Genomic DNA, 18,539 nt, shown 5'->3' on the forward strand with positions numbered 1-18,539 from the left:
GGACCCTGTACCCGCGCAGGAAACCCAGAAGAAACTCCTGGCTCCTGGCTTCGGATCAGCTTGGCTCTGGCCTTTGCAGCCACTTGGGGAGTGAACCAGTGAATGGAAGATCTTTCTCTCCATAAATCTGACTTTCCAATAAATAAACAGACAGATAAACAGACAGACACTGAGGTCTGTTACCACGTATGGTGCTAGCTGAGGAAAGGCTGACCCAGGCTTCCACTATTCCAGGCTAAGTAACTCCTGCTAGATGAGGCAGTATGGCACACCTCTCAGTACAGGTTACAAACTGTAGGCCTGTGAACATGCTTTGTTTGTTCTGCAGAGATTTAAAATTTATTTATTTTTTTAAAGATTCATTTATTTATTTTTTATTGCAGAGTCAGATATACAGAGAGGAAAGATAGAGAGAAATATCTTCCGTCCGATGATTCACTCCCCAAGTGAGCCGCAACGGGTCGGTGCTGTGCCGATCTGGAGCCAGGAGCCAGGAACTTCCTCCAGGTCTCCCACGCGGATGCAGGGTCCCAAAGTTTTAGGCCGTCCTCAACTGCTTTCCCAGGCCACAAGCAGGGAGGTGGATAGGAAGTGGAGCTGCCGGGATTAGAACCGGCGCCCATATGGGATCCCAGGGCGTTCAAGGCAAGGACTTTAGCTGCTAGGCCACGGCGCCGGGCCCAGAGTTTTAAAATTTAACTGCTAACGCTTCAAAACCAGAAAGTTTTCACATGAGCATACAAATCTCTGGGGCCAGTGCTGTGACATAGCAGATAAAAATGCTGCCTATGATGCTGGCATACGAAGTAGGCACCAGTTCGTGGTGCAGATGTTCCACTTCCAATCTAGCTTCTTGCTAACAATGGCCTGGGAAAAGCAGCAGAAGGCGGCCCAAGAGCTTGGACCCTGCCACCCAGTGGGGAGCCTGAATGAGGCACCAGTCTCCTGGCTGCAGCCTGGCCCTGCCCTAGTTATTATGGTCATCTGGGCAGTGAAGCAGTGCATGGAAGATCTCTTCTCTCTTTCCCTGTGTCTCTATAACACTTTCAAAATAAATATTTTTTAAAAACACAAATCTCCTGCTTCTCCAGATAAACTTCAGCGGGATAATCTTACACTATCAACACCCTCTCTGCAGAACTCGGCAGCACTCCTCTTTTGGAGAGAGCATGTGTCCTCACTGCCACCATCCCCACAACCCCCACCAGGCCCTCCACTCGCCTGCGCTGCCTCTGGCTCTGCAGGCACCAGCTTGCAACCACTGCACGGACAGGCTTTTACAAGCAGGAGCTGTGAAATCAATCTCACATGGGTAATGGTTTGTGTCTTGGCTGCTCCATTTCGCATTCAACTCCCTGCTTACAGCCTAGGAAAGCAGTGGGGGACGGCCCAAAGCCTTGGAACCCTGCAAACGCATAGGAGACCAGGAAGAAGCTCCAGGCTCCTGGCTTCAGATTAGCTCAGCTCCACTCACTGAGGTCATCTGAAGAGGGAATTAGTGGATGGAAGATCCTTCTGTTTCTCCATCTCTCTGTAAATCTGCCTTTCCAATAAAAATAATTTTTTAATGTCTTAACCTTGGGCAAATTACTTACGCTTATATTCTCATTTTTGTCTACATACATACATTCGTTTCTTCCAGGTCTGGGGCCAGGGCCTGTGGTGCCAGTATCTCATATGGGTACTGGTTTCAGTTCCAACAGCTCCATATCCAATCCAGCTCCCTGCTTAAGGCCTGGGAAAGCAGTGGAGGAGGGTCCAAGTCCTTAGGCCCCAAACCCACGTGGAAAATCCCAAAGAAGTTTCCAGGTCCCGGGTCCCAGCTCTGGACCAGTCCAGTTCCAGTCATTGCAATCACTTGGGGAGTAAACCAGAGAATGGACAATTTCTTTCTCCGTCTCTCCTTCTCCCTCTATAACTCTTTCAAATACAAATAATTCTTTTTAAAACAAAAACAGTAAAAAAAATCTTCCCTATTTACCAAAAAAGCAATGTACTTTAGTAAAAAAAAAAGTTTTGTATTTTTGTCAAACGGGAAAATTCCAAGTTTAAACAACACATGAAATCACTCCATGGGGAGTACCAACAGGAACAATCCGCTAGCAAGCTCCAGATAACACTAAGACAGAAGAACCACGGCCTGACTGGCGGCCTGGACCACTAGGCCTGCCCATCCAGAGACGGCGCTCCTAGCAGTCCATCCTGGGAAGAGGGGACTAGAGCCAACATGAGCGACAGACACTGGTTGCAGGGCAAACCTGAAAGCCCAGCTCAAGACCAGAGGCCCAGAGAGTGACGAGCAACCTGTTCTAGGAAGCCTGCTGGGGCTGGCATTGTGACACAGCTGTGCACGGCATTCTGTGTGAGCCCTAGTTCAATTCCCAGGTGCTCTACTTTCAGCTCCTTGGTAACAGCCTGGAAAGAGCAGCAGAAAATGGCCCAAGTGTTGGCTCTTGGGTTCATCTTCACTCCGTCCTGGCTACTGCATCCAGCCATCTGGGGAATGCACCAATGGACAAAAGATCCATTACTCTCTCAAATAAATAAATCATATAAAAAAGGGGGAAGGGCCCAACATTACTTTAAAGATTTATTTATTGGGGCTGGCTCGGTAGCCTAGTGGCTAAAGTCCTCACCTTGCATGAGCCAGGATCCCATATAGGTGCTGGTTCGTGTCCTGGCTGCTCTACTTCCCATCCAGCTCCCTGGTTGTAGCCTAGGAAAGCAGTCGAGGACGGCCCAAAGCCTTAGGACCTCCATAGGAGACCCAGAAGAAGATCCTGGCTTCACATTAGAGCTCAGCTCTGGCCACTGCGGCCACTTGGGAAGTGAATCAGTGGATGCAAGATCTTTGTCTCTCCTATCTATCTGACTTTCCAATAAAAATAAATAAAACTTTAAAAAAGAAGAAGAAGAAGAAGAAAGAAAAGATGCCCACATCCTATACAGAATGCCTGGTTGATGTCCCTACTGCTTTATTTCCAATCCAGCTTCCTGTTTGTTTTTTAGATATATTTATTTTTACTGGAAACACAGACTTACAGAGAAGGAGAGACAGAGAAAGATCTTTCACCCACTGATTCACTCCTCAAATGACTGCTTCTTCCGGGTCTCCCTCACAGGTACAGGGTCCCAAACACCTGAGGCATCCTCTGCTGCTTTCCCAGGATACAAGCAGGGAGATGGACGGGAAGTGGAGCACTCAGAACATGAACTGGTGCCCACATGAAATGCCAATGCTTGCAGGCTGAGCATGAGCCAACAGAGCTATCACACTGGCCCCTCTCTGCTTTTAAAATTTATTCATTTTTACTTGAAAAGCAGAGTTAGAGAAGGCAAGACACAGACACAGGACTGCCATCTGCTGGTTCACTTCTCAAATGACCACAAGAGCTGTAGTGGGACAGGTCCAAGGTCAGGAGCTTCTTCCCAGGCTCCCATGTGGGTGGGGGCAAGGGTCCGAGAACTTAGACCATCCATCTTCCACTCCTTTCCCAGGCACACTGGCAGGGAGCTGGACCAGAAGTGCAACTGGAACCCCTATGGGATGTCAGCACCACAGGCCACGGCACCAGCTCCCAACTTCCTGCTAACATGCACCCTGAAAGGCAGCAGATGATAATTTAATACATGGGTCCCTGTAACGCATGTGAAAGATCACAACCGAGTTTTTTTAAGATTTATTTATTTTTATTGGAGTCGTCCACTGTTTCACTCCCCAAGTGGACACAACGGCCAGAGTTAAGCTGATCCAAAGCCAGGAGCCAGGAGCTTTTCCAGGCCTCCCATGTGGGTGCAGGGTCCCAGGTCTTTGGGCCATCCTCCACTGCTTTCCCAGGCCACAAGCAGGGAGCTGGATGGGAAGCAGGGTAGCCAGGACACAAACCGGTGCCCAAATGGGATCCTGGAAGTTGCAAGGTGAGGATTCAGTCACTAGCCTATCATACCAGGCCCATGAGTGAATTCTGGACTCATGATTTCAAACCCTGGTCCAGTTCTGGCCATCATGACAGCTGTCACGTGAATCAGCACATGGAAGAGCTCCCTGTCTATAGTTCTCTTTCAAGAAAGAAGAAAATAAATAAGCAAAAATTGAAGGTGAAAAGATCTCCACACACAAAAAAGCTAAGCTGATTTTGGTTCAAAAACTTTTCAAAACTACACACATTTTTTTCATAATACGCATTTCACAAAGTGTTTGAAGACTTCTCATAGATGTTGATTTAAAAATATTTTCTCACCAAAATCTGAAGCTCAGCTCCCAGGGTCCAGCTCAATGCCCATCTACACAGGCCCAGTGAGGTGGCAGCGATGGCTCAGGTAACTGGATTCCCAGCACAGAGCTCCTGGCTCCTGGCGCAAGAACCTGCAGCCCCAGCCACTACGAACATCTGGGGAGTAAACCCCGGGAAAGCAAGCTTGCTATCTCTCTAAGTAATAATACTGAAAAAATAAAAATAAAATTAAAGAGAGAGAAATAAAGCGTGATGGAGGTAGTAGGGACAACACACTTTCAATCCCACAATTTTATAATGATGAACTTAAACCAAAAATATCCACACATAAATAGTTGCTTTATTTACAAATAAAATCACCTCACTATTCACAGGTCTGGTAGCTAAGCCATGACGCATTCCTGCCGACAACGCCATGCAGCCCTGAGCCGCTGCCCCGCGGCACGGTATCCCTTTCCACCGGAACACACGCCCCCCTTGCTCAGAAACCAAGTAGAGACTGATAGCAAGGGATACCCGTATTCAGTGACATGGAAAGATGCACATGATACAGCACGTGGGAAGAAAGGCTACAAACAACATGCACTACATTTCTGCTGTAAGTGCATCTATGTGCTTTTGTATATATAAATAAAAATGAGGCATTCTGGCGTCTGTGATGCTCCTGACCTTTTGTGATTCTTACAAACAAGACAAACTCCTTAAGAACTCACATCCAGATTGTCTTTCCGACTACCAGGTAGAATCTGCACACCAAGCCCTCGCTCTATTTTAACACTGAGTGGTTCAGTGACTATAGAAGCGAGCAGTCCAGAAGTGAACAAGAAAGGGTGCGTGAGACGGCCCACGATGAAAGGCCCACTCCCAGTCTGAAACCAACACTTCCCTCCCACCAGGCCGAGCCTCCACATTCGACCTCTTCACTCACAGGTGCACTCAAGTCCCCAGTGCCGCCTGTCTGACACATTTCAAGTCTCCGCAGTCTCTGTCTATTCCAGCCCACGGTGACGTCTCCCCTTCCTGCAAGCAGGTGTACTTCCACATGCAGAGACCTGCTTCCGTGAGTCACTCCCAGGTTCTCAGTTTCTAATCAGTACCCTGGGCATCCAGAACCACCCCGGGAGTGGGACTGCCAAAGAGCAAAACACCAACAAGTGTCTGTGTGCCTGCGTCTACAAAGGTACCTGAGTGTAGAACTTGGGAAGCAGAGAGAGAAGCGGTAGTGAGAAGCAGCAACCAAAACCCTTGCCTTGCACTCTGTACATAACGACAGCAACAAAGTGCAGGAGGTTAGCCAGGGAAGCTGCCCCGGCTGGCTCGTTCATCAGCAGGGCACAGACACTTCTCTTTGCCCTTGCCCCTTCCTAATTGGGGTTTCCTTAAGCTAAGAATGGTTCCTCACATTTTGGCCACATACAGAAAAATCTTTGGGAGGACTTTTCTTTTTGTTCTGCCTTGCAGCTTCTCGGAACAAGGACAATGCCTGGAAGTGCTGTTTAGTACATTACACCTCTGCTGTAATGCCAGCATAGCACATGGGTTCAAGTCTTGGCTGCTCCACTTCCAATCCAGCTCCCTGCTAGTGCACCTGGGAAAGCAGCAGAAGGCGGCCCAAGTGCATCCACATGGGAGACCTGGATACAGTCCCAGGTTCATGGCTTCAGACTGACTCTTCAGCTCCAGCTAATTTGAGGTGTCAATCAGCAGATGGAAGATCTTCCTCTATTAACTCTGCCTTTCAATTAAGTAAATAAACTTAAAAAAGAGACAGACAGACAAGCCAAATGGAAAGCGGAAGCTGGATTCCGGTGTAACACCACTCCACAGACCCAGTCTGACCACTTCCAGACTTCTTGCTTTATCAGAAAAACAACTTCCTGTGAGCATGTTAAAGCCTCCGTGCAGGATGCTTCTAAATCCTTGCGGCTCCTGTTACAGTTAGCATGGAGCTTACATTAGTGCTTCTTAACTGTCTTCGCGTCCCCCCAATATAAACCTTCCTTCATTAATTACTCAACCAATAAAGTGATGAGTAATTATTAGTCATGATTCTCCAGTGGGCACACATCAGAAGGAGGTGGAAAAGACGGTGGCCCTGGGCCCAGCGGTGTGGCCTAGCAGCTAAAGTCCTCACCTTGAACGCCCCGGGATCCCATATGGGCACCGGTTCTAATCCCGGCAGCTCCACTTCCCATCCAGCTCCCTGCTTGTGGCCTGGGAAAGCAGTCGAGGATGGCCCAAAGCTTTGAGACCCTGCACCCGCGTGGGAGACCCAGAAGAGGTTCCTGGTTTCCGGCTTCGGATAGGCACAGCACCGGCCCGTTGCGGCTCACTTGGGGAGTGAATCATCGGATGGAAGATCTTCCTCTCTGTCTCTCCTCCTCTCTGTATATCCAGCTTTCCAATAATAATAAATCTTAAAAAAAAAAAAAAGACGGTGGCCCTGAACCCTGGTGACTACCAAAGCCACTTCTCCTCCCGTGCAAAAGCCCAGGAGGCCACTCACCCTGGTCTCCCCAAAAAGGCAACAAGCTGAACAAAACACTGTGAACCCAAGCTGCTCCTTTCTCTTAAAGTCCACTCTCTGAGCTTTTTCCCTTTTACCAAATTACTAAGGCAATTTCCCCAAAAACCTCTCATAATACACACTCTATTAAACTATATTGATCTCACAGAAATAAAAACCACATTTCTGTCATAAAGGCATTTAAACTTACAAGCCTCCTATCATTTTATCCTGCAGGTTTGCAAAAACTCTAGTAACTCCAGAATTAAGGTTTCCTACAGTCGTACATTGTGAACTCACACAGTCAGCAGTGTGTCACAGCGCGTTATAGGATGTCCACATCTCATACTGCGGTGCCTGGTTCACAGGCTGGTTTCTAGGAGCTTCCGACACTTTCCAGCCAATGTACCTGGGAGGCAACAGGTGATGGCCCAGGTCCTTGGGTCCTGCCACCCATGTGCGATCCCCCTGATGGAGTTCCTGACTCCTGCCTTTGGTCTAGCCAGTCCCGGCTATTGTACACACTTGGGGGATGAGCCAGTAGTTAACAATTTTGTCACTCTGTCTTCAAATAAATCGTTTCTTTTACAAATTTACTTTCCTGGACCCAGCGTGATAGCCTAGAGGCTAAAGTCCTCGCCTTGTACGCGCCAGGATCCCATACAGCCACCGGTTCTAACCCCAGCAGCCCCGCTTCCCATCCAGCTCCCTGCTTGTGGCCTGGGAAAGCAGCAGAGGACGGCCCAAAGCCTTGGGACCCTGCACCCGTCTGGGAGACCCAGAAGAAGCTCCTGGCTCCTGGCCTTGGATCAGCTCAGCTCCAGCCACTGCAGCTGCCTGGGGAGTGAATCAGGGGATGGAAGATCTTTCTCTCTCTCCCTCCTCCTCTGTACATCTGACATTCCAATAAAAAGAAAATGCATTCAAAAAAAAAAAAAAAAAAAGGAAATATTTATTTTTCCGTAAAGTCAGATTTACAAGCAGGGAGCTAGAAGAAATGGAGCAGCCGGGATACAAGCCAGAACCTATATGGGACCCTGATGCATGCAAGGCAAGGATTTAGCCACAAGTCTACCGGGCTGGGCCCCAAATAAATAAATATTTAAAAGGGGGGAAGTTATGAAGGGGTATTGTAGTATGGCACAGTAAGCTGCCACTTGTGACGGCCGCATCCTGTACTGGAGTGCTGGCTACTCTGCTTCCAATCCAGCAGGAGATGGTCAAGGAGTTGGGTCCCCACCGTGAACCAGCAGACGGAAGACGTCTCTTCCACTTTTTCAATCAAATAAACTTTCGTAAAAAAAAAAAAAAAAATTATTTATTTATATTGGAAAGGCAGATTTTACAGAGAGAAGCAGAGACAGAAAAATCTTCCATCCACTGTTTCATTCACCAAGTGGCTGTAATGGCCAGAGCTGAGCCAATCTGGAGCCATGAACCAGGAGCTTTCTCTGGATCTCCACTTTAGTGCAGAGTCCCAAGGCCTTAGGCCACCCTAAATTGCTTTCCCAGGCCACAAGCAGGGAGCTGGATGAGAAGTGGAGCAGCTGAGATATGAACCAGCACCCATATGGAGTCCTGACGGATGCAAGGCAAGGACTTTAGCCACTAGGCTACTGAGCCGGGCCCAAATAATTGAAAAGTCAGATTATAAATACAGAGAAACAGAGACAGGAAAATCTTCCATCTGATGATTCACTCCCCAAGTGGCTGCAACAGCTGGAGCCGAGCCATTCTGAAGTAAGAGCCAGGAGCTTCTTCCAGGTCTCCCATGCAGTGCAGAGTCCCAAGGCTGTGGGCCGTCCTTGACTGCTTTCCCAGGCCACAAGCTGGAGGGAAGCGGGGCTACCGGGATTAAAACCTGCGCCCATAGGGGATTCTGACGCATGCAAGGTAGCCGTTAAGGCACTGCACCAAGCCCGGAATAAACCTTTCTTAAAACCAGTTATGCACAGATGGCATGGACAGCTTACTCTTCAGGATAGGATATTTAACTTTCATGTTGTTACTCATTGCCTTCTAATGTATTTGGTGGCTGCCTGTCACTTCCCTGAATGTGGCAAACACAGGCCACTCACTGAGCAAGCACATTTGCACACAAGTTATCTACAGTAATTATCAAAACCTCTTCATACATGCCCTTCTCTCAGAGGCCGTGAGAACCACCGGTTATCCTACAGGAGTTCTTTCTTTGTACACCACCAATTCTGTTGTTCCTTTCTCAAAATTAACACAAACTCACTATCAGTGAAGGAATAAAACAAACATAGTGACATTTGGCACTGAACCGCCAATTTGTCTTCACCAGCACGGCACACAAACACCGCCAACGGAAAGGCCAGGTGAAGGATGCCATCGCAACCTTAGTCTAGGACGGAGCGCTCCAGAGACACGCCAAGATTCTGAGAAAAACCAGCACAGGCCCGTCCCCAACACTCAAACTCACAATCCACAGCAACACTGCAACAATTCCATTGACAAATGCAAGGAGAATAAAAGGCCAAGACTAATGACAACCTCCCTCTAAAACAGGCTGCAATAGCTTGCAGGCATCTCTCTCTGCAGAGAAATGACCACTCCTGGATTCAGGCACTCTGCGTCCAGTAGAATCAAGGCTCCATGGTGGGAAGAGGGGGCAAGGTCAGCTGAGGTCAGCCTGTTCTGAGACCACAGCCACCAGGTGCGCTGCAAGAGGGGAGAGGGTGCCTGATTCCAATCCAGAGAACGGCAGGTGGGGTCAGGTGGGCACTGGTCACATGGCAGGGCAGGCCCTGTGAGCCGCTGTGGAGGACTGGTAGGCGTAGCAGTTCAAGACTGACTGGACGAGTCCCAGCTCTGCTCGGATTCTGCCTTCCTGCTGACACACAGCCCGGCAGGCGGCAGGGGATGGCCTAAGTGGCTGGGAGCCTGTCACCCGTGTGGGAGACACATTGAGGACTTGACTGAAGTCCTGGCTCCTGGCCCAGCCCCACCTGCCACAGGCATCAGGGGAATGAGAGCTTCGCTTCTCCTTGTGTTTGCCTCTCTGCCTTTCAAACAAATAAAACTTTAAGAAGGAAAACAAAACAGAACAAACTGCAACTACTCCTTAATGAGCTATCTGGGCCATAAGTTACCAACTTCTTCCTCTTACAAAAACTGCCCCAAGGGGAACTTCCCCAACAGAGATAAATGTGGGTGTACCTCTTACAACAGGATGCAAGTAAATTTAAAATTTATTCAGCTTGGCTTCACAAATGGTATCTTAATGATCAGAAAACAAACCCACCCCAGAACATCTAAAGCAACATTACCATACTTGGTGCCTCCAAGTTTAGGGACGTTGAAGAACTTCTGTGAACCATCACTTAAAGTTTCAATAAGGTATTCAAAGGCAGATCCTACAAAAAATAATAATTTTCATTTTCATTTAAAGTAAAAGTAGAATCAAAAACAAAAACAGGGGAAAAAAAAAAAAAAACAGCTTTGACCAAGAGAATTAGATATGCTGGCATTTGTATCTGTCCAGGAAAGGGGCCATTAGCCACACAGGAATATTAAGCACTGGAAATGTAGTTGAATTAACTTTATTTTCTTTTAATTAAGCAGACTGCTCGCTACTGCTTACCATGGCTGGACAGCGTAAGCTGGGACACTTGTCCAGAAAAAAAAAAAAATCTGTCAGGATTGCTCATCTCAAATGCCTCACAAATATCTGCAAAAGGATCGCCCAAAGGATTGCAATTACCGGTGAGTTTTGGGATGGACGTGTCGTGAGAATTCCCTCAGGGCAGCAAGGCAAAGAAATCTGACAACTCTACAATTCTATTAGAAAAATCCAGAAGCCAGTTTCCAGGATTCAAAAACCAAAAAGCCAAAACAAAAACAAAAACACAACATATAAAAATCTTCTCAGGTAAGACTTTATTAAATTGGAAGAACAAAACCCCCACGTGTACTGTCCTGCTCTCCCCCTTAAAAGGCCAGTCCTTGGTGACGCTCAACTCCACTGCCAGGGCCCCCTTTGAACGCACCCCAGTTCCTAACATTGCGGGGATGTAGTCCCTAACAACCTGGGGGTGCGGTTCCTAACATTCTGGGGTGCAGTCCTAACATTCTGAGGGTGCAGTCCCTAACATTCCAGGGGTGTGGTTCCTAACATTCTGGGGGTGCAGTCCCTAACGACATGGGGGTGCAGTTCCTAACATTCTGGGGTTGCAGTCCCTAACATTCAGGGGATGCAGTCCCTAATATTCCGGGGGGCGGTTCCTAACGTTCTGGGGTGCGGTTACTAACATTCTGGGGTTGCAGTCCCTAACATTCTGGGGGTGCAGTCCCTAATATTCCAGAGGTGCAGTTCCTAACATTCTGGGGTGCGGTCTCTAACATTCTGGGGGTGTGGCTCCTAACATTCTGGGGTTGCAGTCCCTAACATTCTGGGGGTGCAGTCCCTAATATTCCAGAGATGTGGTTCCTAACATTCTGGGGTGCGGTCTCTAACATTCTGGGGGTGAGGGTCCTAACATCTGGGGGTGCTGTCCTAATATTCTGGAGGTGCGGTTCCTAACATTCTGGGGTGCGGTCTCTAACATTCTGGGGTGCAGTCCCTAACAACCCAGGGTGCAGTTCCTAATATACTGGGTGTGCGGTTCCTACCGCTCCAGGGGTGCAGTCCCTAACATTCTAGGGGTGCAGTTTCTAACATTCTGAGTGTGCGGTTCCTAACATTCTGGAGGTACAGTCCCTAACAACCTGGGGGTGCAGTTCCTAACATTGTGAGTGTGTGTTTCCTAACATTCTGGGGGTGTAGTCCCTAATAACCTGGGGATGCGGTTTTTAACATTCTCGGTGTGCGGTTCCTAACATTCTGGGGGTGTGGCTCCTAACATTCTGGGGTGTGGTTACTAACATTCTGAGGGTGCAGTCCCTAATATTACAGAGGTGCAATTCCTAACATTCTGGGGTGTGGTTTCTAACATTCTGGGGGTGAGGGTCCTAACATTCTGGGGGTGCTGTCCTAATATTCCGGAGGTGCGGTTCCTAACATTCCAGGGTTGTGGTTCCTAACATTCCAGGGTTGCAGTTTCTAACATTCTGGGGTGCAGTCCCTAATAATCTGGGGGCACAGTCCCTAATAACCTGGGGGCACAGTCCCTAACAACCGGGGATGCAGTTCCTAATATACTGGGAATGTGGTTCCTAACACTCCAGGGGTGCAGTCCCTAACAACCTGGGGGTGCAGTTCCTATCACTGCGGGTGTGTGTTTCCTAACCTTCTGGGGGCGTAGTCCCTAATAACCTGGGGATACAGTCCCTAATAACCTGGGGGTGCGGTTTTTAACATTCTGGGTGTGCGGTTCCTAACATTTAGGGGATGCAGTCCCTAACGTTCCGGGGGTGCGGTGGGAGGTGGGGCTAAGTGGCCTCGAGGTCGGAAAGCACCGCCGACCTTATTGTGCCTATTCACGGACGCTGGGTGGGTGGCTGGGCACGACCCTCCCCAATGCGCTGAGCACAACCCACTTGCAGAAGGAACACTGTCTCTCCTCTTATTATTATAAAGGAGATTGGAGGGGGGAGGACTAAGTCAACCCTGAGCGCTCCCCCCGTCCGTCTCCTCCCAGCTGCCCAAGCGCAGAGAACGCAGACGAACCCCCCCGACAGCACGGGATCGAGCCCCGGTGGGGTGCCCGGCCAGGGCCCGGACGCAGGCTGCGTGCAGCAAGCAGCGCAAGGCCCCGGGGTATGGGGTGGCGGGTGTGGGGGTGGCGACAGCAGAAGCCGAACCCCCGAGCCCCCGAGCCCCCGAAGCTCCTCGGGCGCCGGCCCGGACACCGCACAGGCGGCCAGGAGCGAGGGACAGCAGCAGCAGCCAGACCACCCCGCACCCCCGAGTCCCGCGGCCCGGAACTGACCTGCGCTGGGGGCCTCCATCGCCGGAGACCATATTCTCCCCCGGCGGGGAGTACGGGGGGCCGGCGAGGTGAGGTGAGGGAAGGCCGGGCGAGGAGGGAGGAGCGGTGAGAGACAGAACCGGCCTGGGAGGAAGGAAGGAAGCGGTCTCGCGCAAACACCGCGAGAGTCGCCCCAGCTGGTGCCGAACTCCCGCGAGATCTCCCGAAACCTCCGGGGGTGGGGGCGGGGAGGGTAGACAAAGACTGGGAAGGGGCGGGGCTACGGGGCGCAGCCGCAGAGCGTGCTCCAAGGTCGGCGGCCGCAGCGTGGCCGTCACAGTGGCTGCAGGTGTCTGAAGGGGTGACGGGGAAGGTTCTGGCTGGGCGACTCTGGGAAACTGGAGCGGGAAGCGGAACTCCTGGGCATAAACAGCTTAGGAACCGCTTTCTCCAACTCGTGTGACGTGGGCAGCCCACGCGAGAGCCATGTTGTAGGCTCTCGGCTGATTGCAGAGGGAGTGAATGAGGTTTTATAGACTCCGTGGGTGAATAGGGCCACCACACCTGCGTTTGGCCGACCTAGAAACCCCACACATGTGTCCCCTAAACTCCTTCACCCTCTTCGTTGATCCAAGCTCTAACCTAATCCCAAATCCCAAACCAGATGGGGAAGACCGTCAGTGGGGTCTTTCTTGGGGTCTCTAGTGCGTTGATGGGCATTTTCTACAGGAAGACTTCACTGTTTCCCCATCTGGGTTGGGAACCTGATGAAATGCTTCCCTCACGTGCTGTGTTGCAGTGGTTTGACCCCTGAGTGTGATTGTCTGTTGACTCTAGTTCACGTGACTTGGTGACAAGCCTGAGCCTCACAGCTAAGGGCAGCGGCATGCCAACTGCAGGCCTGTAATTAGCTCAAGTCCCAGAGTCCACTGTAGGCTGTCCCCCAGTGGCCACAACGAAGCAACCAAACCAACAAGGCCCCAGGCTACTGCTTTATCTCAGCAGCCCTGGGTTTGCTCCAATGACTTGCTAGCACGGGGTTACAAGATGCTTGTGCCATGATATCATCCTACAAGTTCAAAGGTGTTTATTTAAAAGGACAGAGGAGAGAGGGAGAAAGAGAGAGAGCCCTGAAGGACCACGGTGGGTCAACTCAAAGCCAGGAGCCTAGAACACCAATCAGGTCTCTCCAACACGAGCCTCAGCAGTTCATACAAGCAGGTCATCTTGCACTGTCTCCCCAGGCCTTTGGCAGGGAGCTGGATTGGAAGTGGAGCAGCTGGGACTTGAACCGGACTCTTAAGGGATGCCAGCAGCACAAGCAGCCGCTTGACCCACTACACCATAATGCCAGCTTCCAATATTACTTTGTAAGACAGGTATCATGTAATGTTTTCCCTTTACTTTTCTGATATGTGCAAGAAATATTATCTACACTTCACCATAAAACCATCCATTAAACCCTGAGCTAGAACATAAAGAAAAGAAGAAAGTACTAGAAAATATGTACTGGCACAAGCGCGGTGAGTGATATGGGGGCAATCAGATGCCTGCATCCATAGACTAAGTTGGGCTTTACAGAATAGGAAAATATCCAACTGACCATGCTCCATGTTGTGCTTATATTTGTTCCTTCAAAATGCAGGCTACGGGCCCAGCAGCGTGGCCTAGTGGCTAAAGTCCTCACCTTGCACATGCCGGGATTCCATATGGGCGCCAGTTCTAATCCCAGCTGCTCCACTTCCCATCCAGCTCCCTGCTTGTGGCCTGGGAAAGCAGTTGAGGACGGCCCAAAGCCTTGGGACCCTGTACCAGCATGGGAGACCCAGAAGAAGCTCCTGGCTCCTGGCTCCTGGCTCCTGGCTTCGGATTGGCTCAGCATCAGCCGTTGCAGTCACTTGGGGAGTGAATCATAGGGTGGAAGATCTTCCTCTCTGTCTCTCCTCCTCTCTGTATATGACTTTGCAATAAAAAATAAATAAATCTTTAAAAAAATGCAGGCTACATGCATAGACCACATGAATAAATACATCTTATCTATGCAAATACATAATAGATGTGCATATATATAACATATATATCATGAATGGACAGCTCAGATGGAGATTACAAAGATTACAGAAATCTGTTGTGTTGACTCAACTATTAGAAATATTGCCAAGGTTGATAGGATTGTTTAGTGTGTATTTTTATTTAAAAGGCAGCGCTACAGTGAGAGAGAGAGAGAGAGAAAAGGAGAGATAGAGATCTTTCATCAGCTGGTCTGCTCCCCAAATGCCCACACAGCTAAGGCTGGACCAGGCTGAAGCCAGGAGCCAGAAACATAGTCCAGGTCTCCATGTGTGGGTGTTTATTAATTGTGAAGATTTGTCCCCTGAACCAGACCACTAAATGTCCTAGGGACCCCAAGCTCAAGGTTCTGCAGACTGAGAATGCGGCAGAAGGCAGACTTCCTGCTGAGATAGTAGGCCACCTTGTTGACACTTCGTGTGCCTGGGGAGGTGTGAGATGTCATTAGCATCTTCCTATTGTGGCCTGAACTATTTGAGTACATAGTTCTGGTAGATTCCTTTTCTAGTTAGAGCTATTTGTTTACCGGTGTTGATTCCTGTAACTCATGTTTGCTCAACGTAGCCACTGGAGCCTGGTGATTGTTTGCCTAATCCCTTGTGATCTTCCATTAGAAGTAGCTTGTGTGCTACTGCTTAGTTAACTTGTAATTTTTACCAGCTCGCTTGCTTTGCAAAAAAATTGGTATAAGTTGCCCCCAGAAAAATTTAATAAAGTGTGCATTGGTTCATCTCACCTGTGCACCCCCTGTGTCCCAAATTTCTTCTCTGCGTGGATGTCACACCTCAAGTCCTGGTCCACACTAGAGGGACCCCCGAGACCCATGTAGGTGGCAGGGACCCAGGTACTTTAGCCATCACCTGCTGTGTCCCAGGGTGCATATCTGCAGAAAGCTGGATGGGTGGGGGGCAAGACCCAAAGCTAGACACTCCAACATGGGATGTGAGTGTTTCAGGCAGTGGCTGAACCCATTGCACCACATCACCTTCCCCTATTTTTTTTTTTTAGATTTATTTATTTTTATTTGAAAGGTAAATTTACAGAGAGGAGAGACACAGGGAGATTCCATTTGTTGGTTCACTGCCCAAGTGGCTACAACAGCCAGAGCTGGGCCTGTCCAAAGCTGGGAGCCTTGTGGTCTCTAATGTGGGTACAGGGACCCGAGCACTTGGGCTATCTTCTGTTGCTTTCCCATGCACAGCAGCAGGAAGCTGGATTGGAAGCAGGGCAACCAGGACATGAACCAATGCACATATGGGATGCCAGTACTTGGAGGTGGAGCATTAGCCAGTAGAGCCATTGCACCAGCTCCTTCTCTCTCTCTCTCTTTTTAAAATTAAAATTAATTTGATCAAAATTAATCCATACTTAAACTTTGCCAATTGTCCCAAGATTGTCCTTTCTAGAAATTTTCTTTCCAACCTTCAAACCAATTGAGTTGGGACAAGCGTTACGTTTCCATGTCTGTTTTTCCTCCAGTCACCTGGAACCACTCCTTAGCCTCTCGCGTGTTTGTCCAGCATGGACAGTCTTGAGGAGTCTGGTTTGCTTGTCCCATCCAAATGTACTTTACCTTAGGTTTGCTTAGTTGCTTGCTCGTGACTCAATTTAGGTCATGCATTTGGGGCAGGAATGCTCGGTAATATAAGCGGCATTCTCATGAGCGTGCGTTATCAGGAGGCACCAGAGAACAATTGGGTCCTTTCTTGGTAAACCGAGCCCTGTCTTAACCCCAAATCAGCAGAAATGGAAGCCCAGGTCTATGGGACTCCACAGCCATGTCTTCAGCCAGCCACTGCACGGCGGGTAGAGGTAGGCTCAGTTCCTTTCAGGGCTGAGGTCACGTGGCTTCTCGGTCGCCCTGGCCCTGGGCGCCGCTGTGGCCTTCCAGCTGCACCTTCATTCCACAGCAGAGAAAACCCTTTGTCGGGTTGGGGAGAGTTCCCAAATAAACAGCCTCTCTTAAACCTTCACAGACAAGTCCCTGCTGGACCTAAGATAAGGCTAGAGAGCTGCCAGCACTCAGAACAGGAAATCAAAGGAACCTTTGTTCACCCAAGGCAGGTACCCCAAGATGTTGTGCCCCATAAAGTCCGTAGGAATGCAGGTGGGGTGGCCAGCAGGTGGTTGAGTGTCCTGATGCAGCCCTGCCCCACAGAACCCCGTCCTTGGACCATGCAAAAATATAAAATACCCTTTTTCTGCAGGCAGTTGCCCCTTTTAAAGGGAAAAGACAGAACCGTCAGCAGTAAAATGACATAGGAACAAAGATTTCAAAGTTTCTATCATGCTGTACCCTACAGATATGTGCAAGTGCTAGGTATCAATTAGATCTTTTTTTAGTACAAGTATTTATAGTGTAAAATGGATGTACAGCCTATTTGTTCTTTTTTGAAGTATCACATTTTAAAAATTAAAGCAAATATAAAATTATAACTGGCCCCTCCCCAACCCTATACTCCTGAGCTCTCTTACCTTGTTCTCCCCCACTTTGTAAAATTAGGTTCCATCCCCATCTAACATACTTATACATTGCATTTTATTGGTTTTTTAGGTTGACAAGCATGTACTTATATCTTAGTTAAATATAAGCCAGATGAGGCTAGGGTTTGTTTGCTTGTTTGGTTCATTGATATCTTTCAATGCACAGAATTGTATCTAAATGAATAGAATTGTGTTGAACTTACTGTAGATAGCCAATACATTTATAAAATCAGTAAGAATAAATAAATAATAATAATAAAAGCAAAGGGAGGGTCACCATTGTTTAGGTTAAGCTTCCACTTGTGGCAGCAGCATCACATATGGGTGCCGGTTCTAATCCCGGCAGCTCCACTTCCCATCCAGCTCCCTGCTTGGGGCCTGGGAAAGCAGTTGAGGATGGCCCAATGCCTGGGCACCCTGCACCCAGGTGAGAAACCCAGAAGAAGTTCCTGGCTCCTGCCTTTGGATCGGCTCAGCTCCGGCCGTTTCGGTCACTTGCAGGGTGAATCATCATGTGGAAGATCTTCCTCTCTGTCTCTCCACCTCTCTGTATATCTGACTGCAATAAAAATAATAAATATATTAAAAGAAAAACCAACTGATGGGCTAATCCTCTACTTTGCTCTGCTGGCATTCCATATGGGCACCGCTGGTTCATATTCTGACTTCTCTACTTCTCATTTAACTCCCTGCTTGTGGCCTGGGACTGCAGTCGAGGACGGCCCAAAGCCTTGGGACCCTGCACTCACATGGGAGACCTGGAAGCAGCTCCTGGCTCCTGGCTTCGGATGGGTTCAGCTCCAGCCGCTGCAGCCATTTGGGGACTGAAGCAGTGGATAAAAGATTCTCTCTCTCTCTTTGTCTCTCCCTCTCTCATCTCTCCTCTATGTAAATCTGCCTTTCAAATATTAATTAATTAATTAATTAATTCTTAAAAACATCAATTGATGGAACTTCACTCCTGTGAGGCCATGACCCAAATGCTTTGTTTCAATCACCGCAGAAACATTCTCTGGGATTAGAATCTTGAATGCTGAGGTGAGCGATGTCTGCCCATAAACAGATAATGTGGTCATAAAAAAAACCCAAAGAAGTAGTCATAGAAATAATGATGGCTAATCCTCTTCCACTTTGTTAAGTCCTTCATATGGATGAGTTCATTGCAATCTGCAAATGCCCCCTGGAAGGCATGATTTCAGCTCCCAGTAAAGAAACCATCAACTTGGACCAGCACGAATCTTAGAGACCCCTCGCACCAACGGAAGCACTCGGGTCATCACGGGACCCACCGGGGAGCCAAGTGCATGGGCATCGGCGTGGCTTCCTGCCAGCCTTGGAGAGAGGTGGACGTGGGCAATGGTGTGAGTATTC

The 18,539-nt window shown here is 48.9% G+C and overlaps 1 protein-coding gene across 1 annotated transcript in view; it reads right to left on the reverse strand.

Moving 5' to 3' along the window:
* Nucleotides 1-12,790, reverse strand: part of IREB2 (iron responsive element binding protein 2) — a 54,556-nt gene extending 41,766 nt beyond the window's left edge. The window contains exons 1-2 of the mRNA XM_004594609.4: nucleotides 12,636-12,790; nucleotides 10,035-10,121 (exon numbers count right to left, since the gene is read on the reverse strand). Of these exons, the coding sequence (XP_004594666.1) occupies nucleotides 10,035-10,121; nucleotides 12,636-12,654 (106 nt within the window). The 5' untranslated portion in view covers nucleotides 12,655-12,790. The remainder of the gene's footprint in view (nucleotides 1-10,034; nucleotides 10,122-12,635) is intronic.
* Nucleotides 12,791-18,539: the final 5,749 nt, after the last annotated feature.

Source organism: Ochotona princeps, chromosome 6 (genome assembly GCF_030435755.1).
Source record: "Ochotona princeps isolate mOchPri1 chromosome 6, mOchPri1.hap1, whole genome shotgun sequence".
Taxonomy (NCBI): domain Eukaryota; kingdom Metazoa; phylum Chordata; class Mammalia; order Lagomorpha; family Ochotonidae; genus Ochotona; species Ochotona princeps.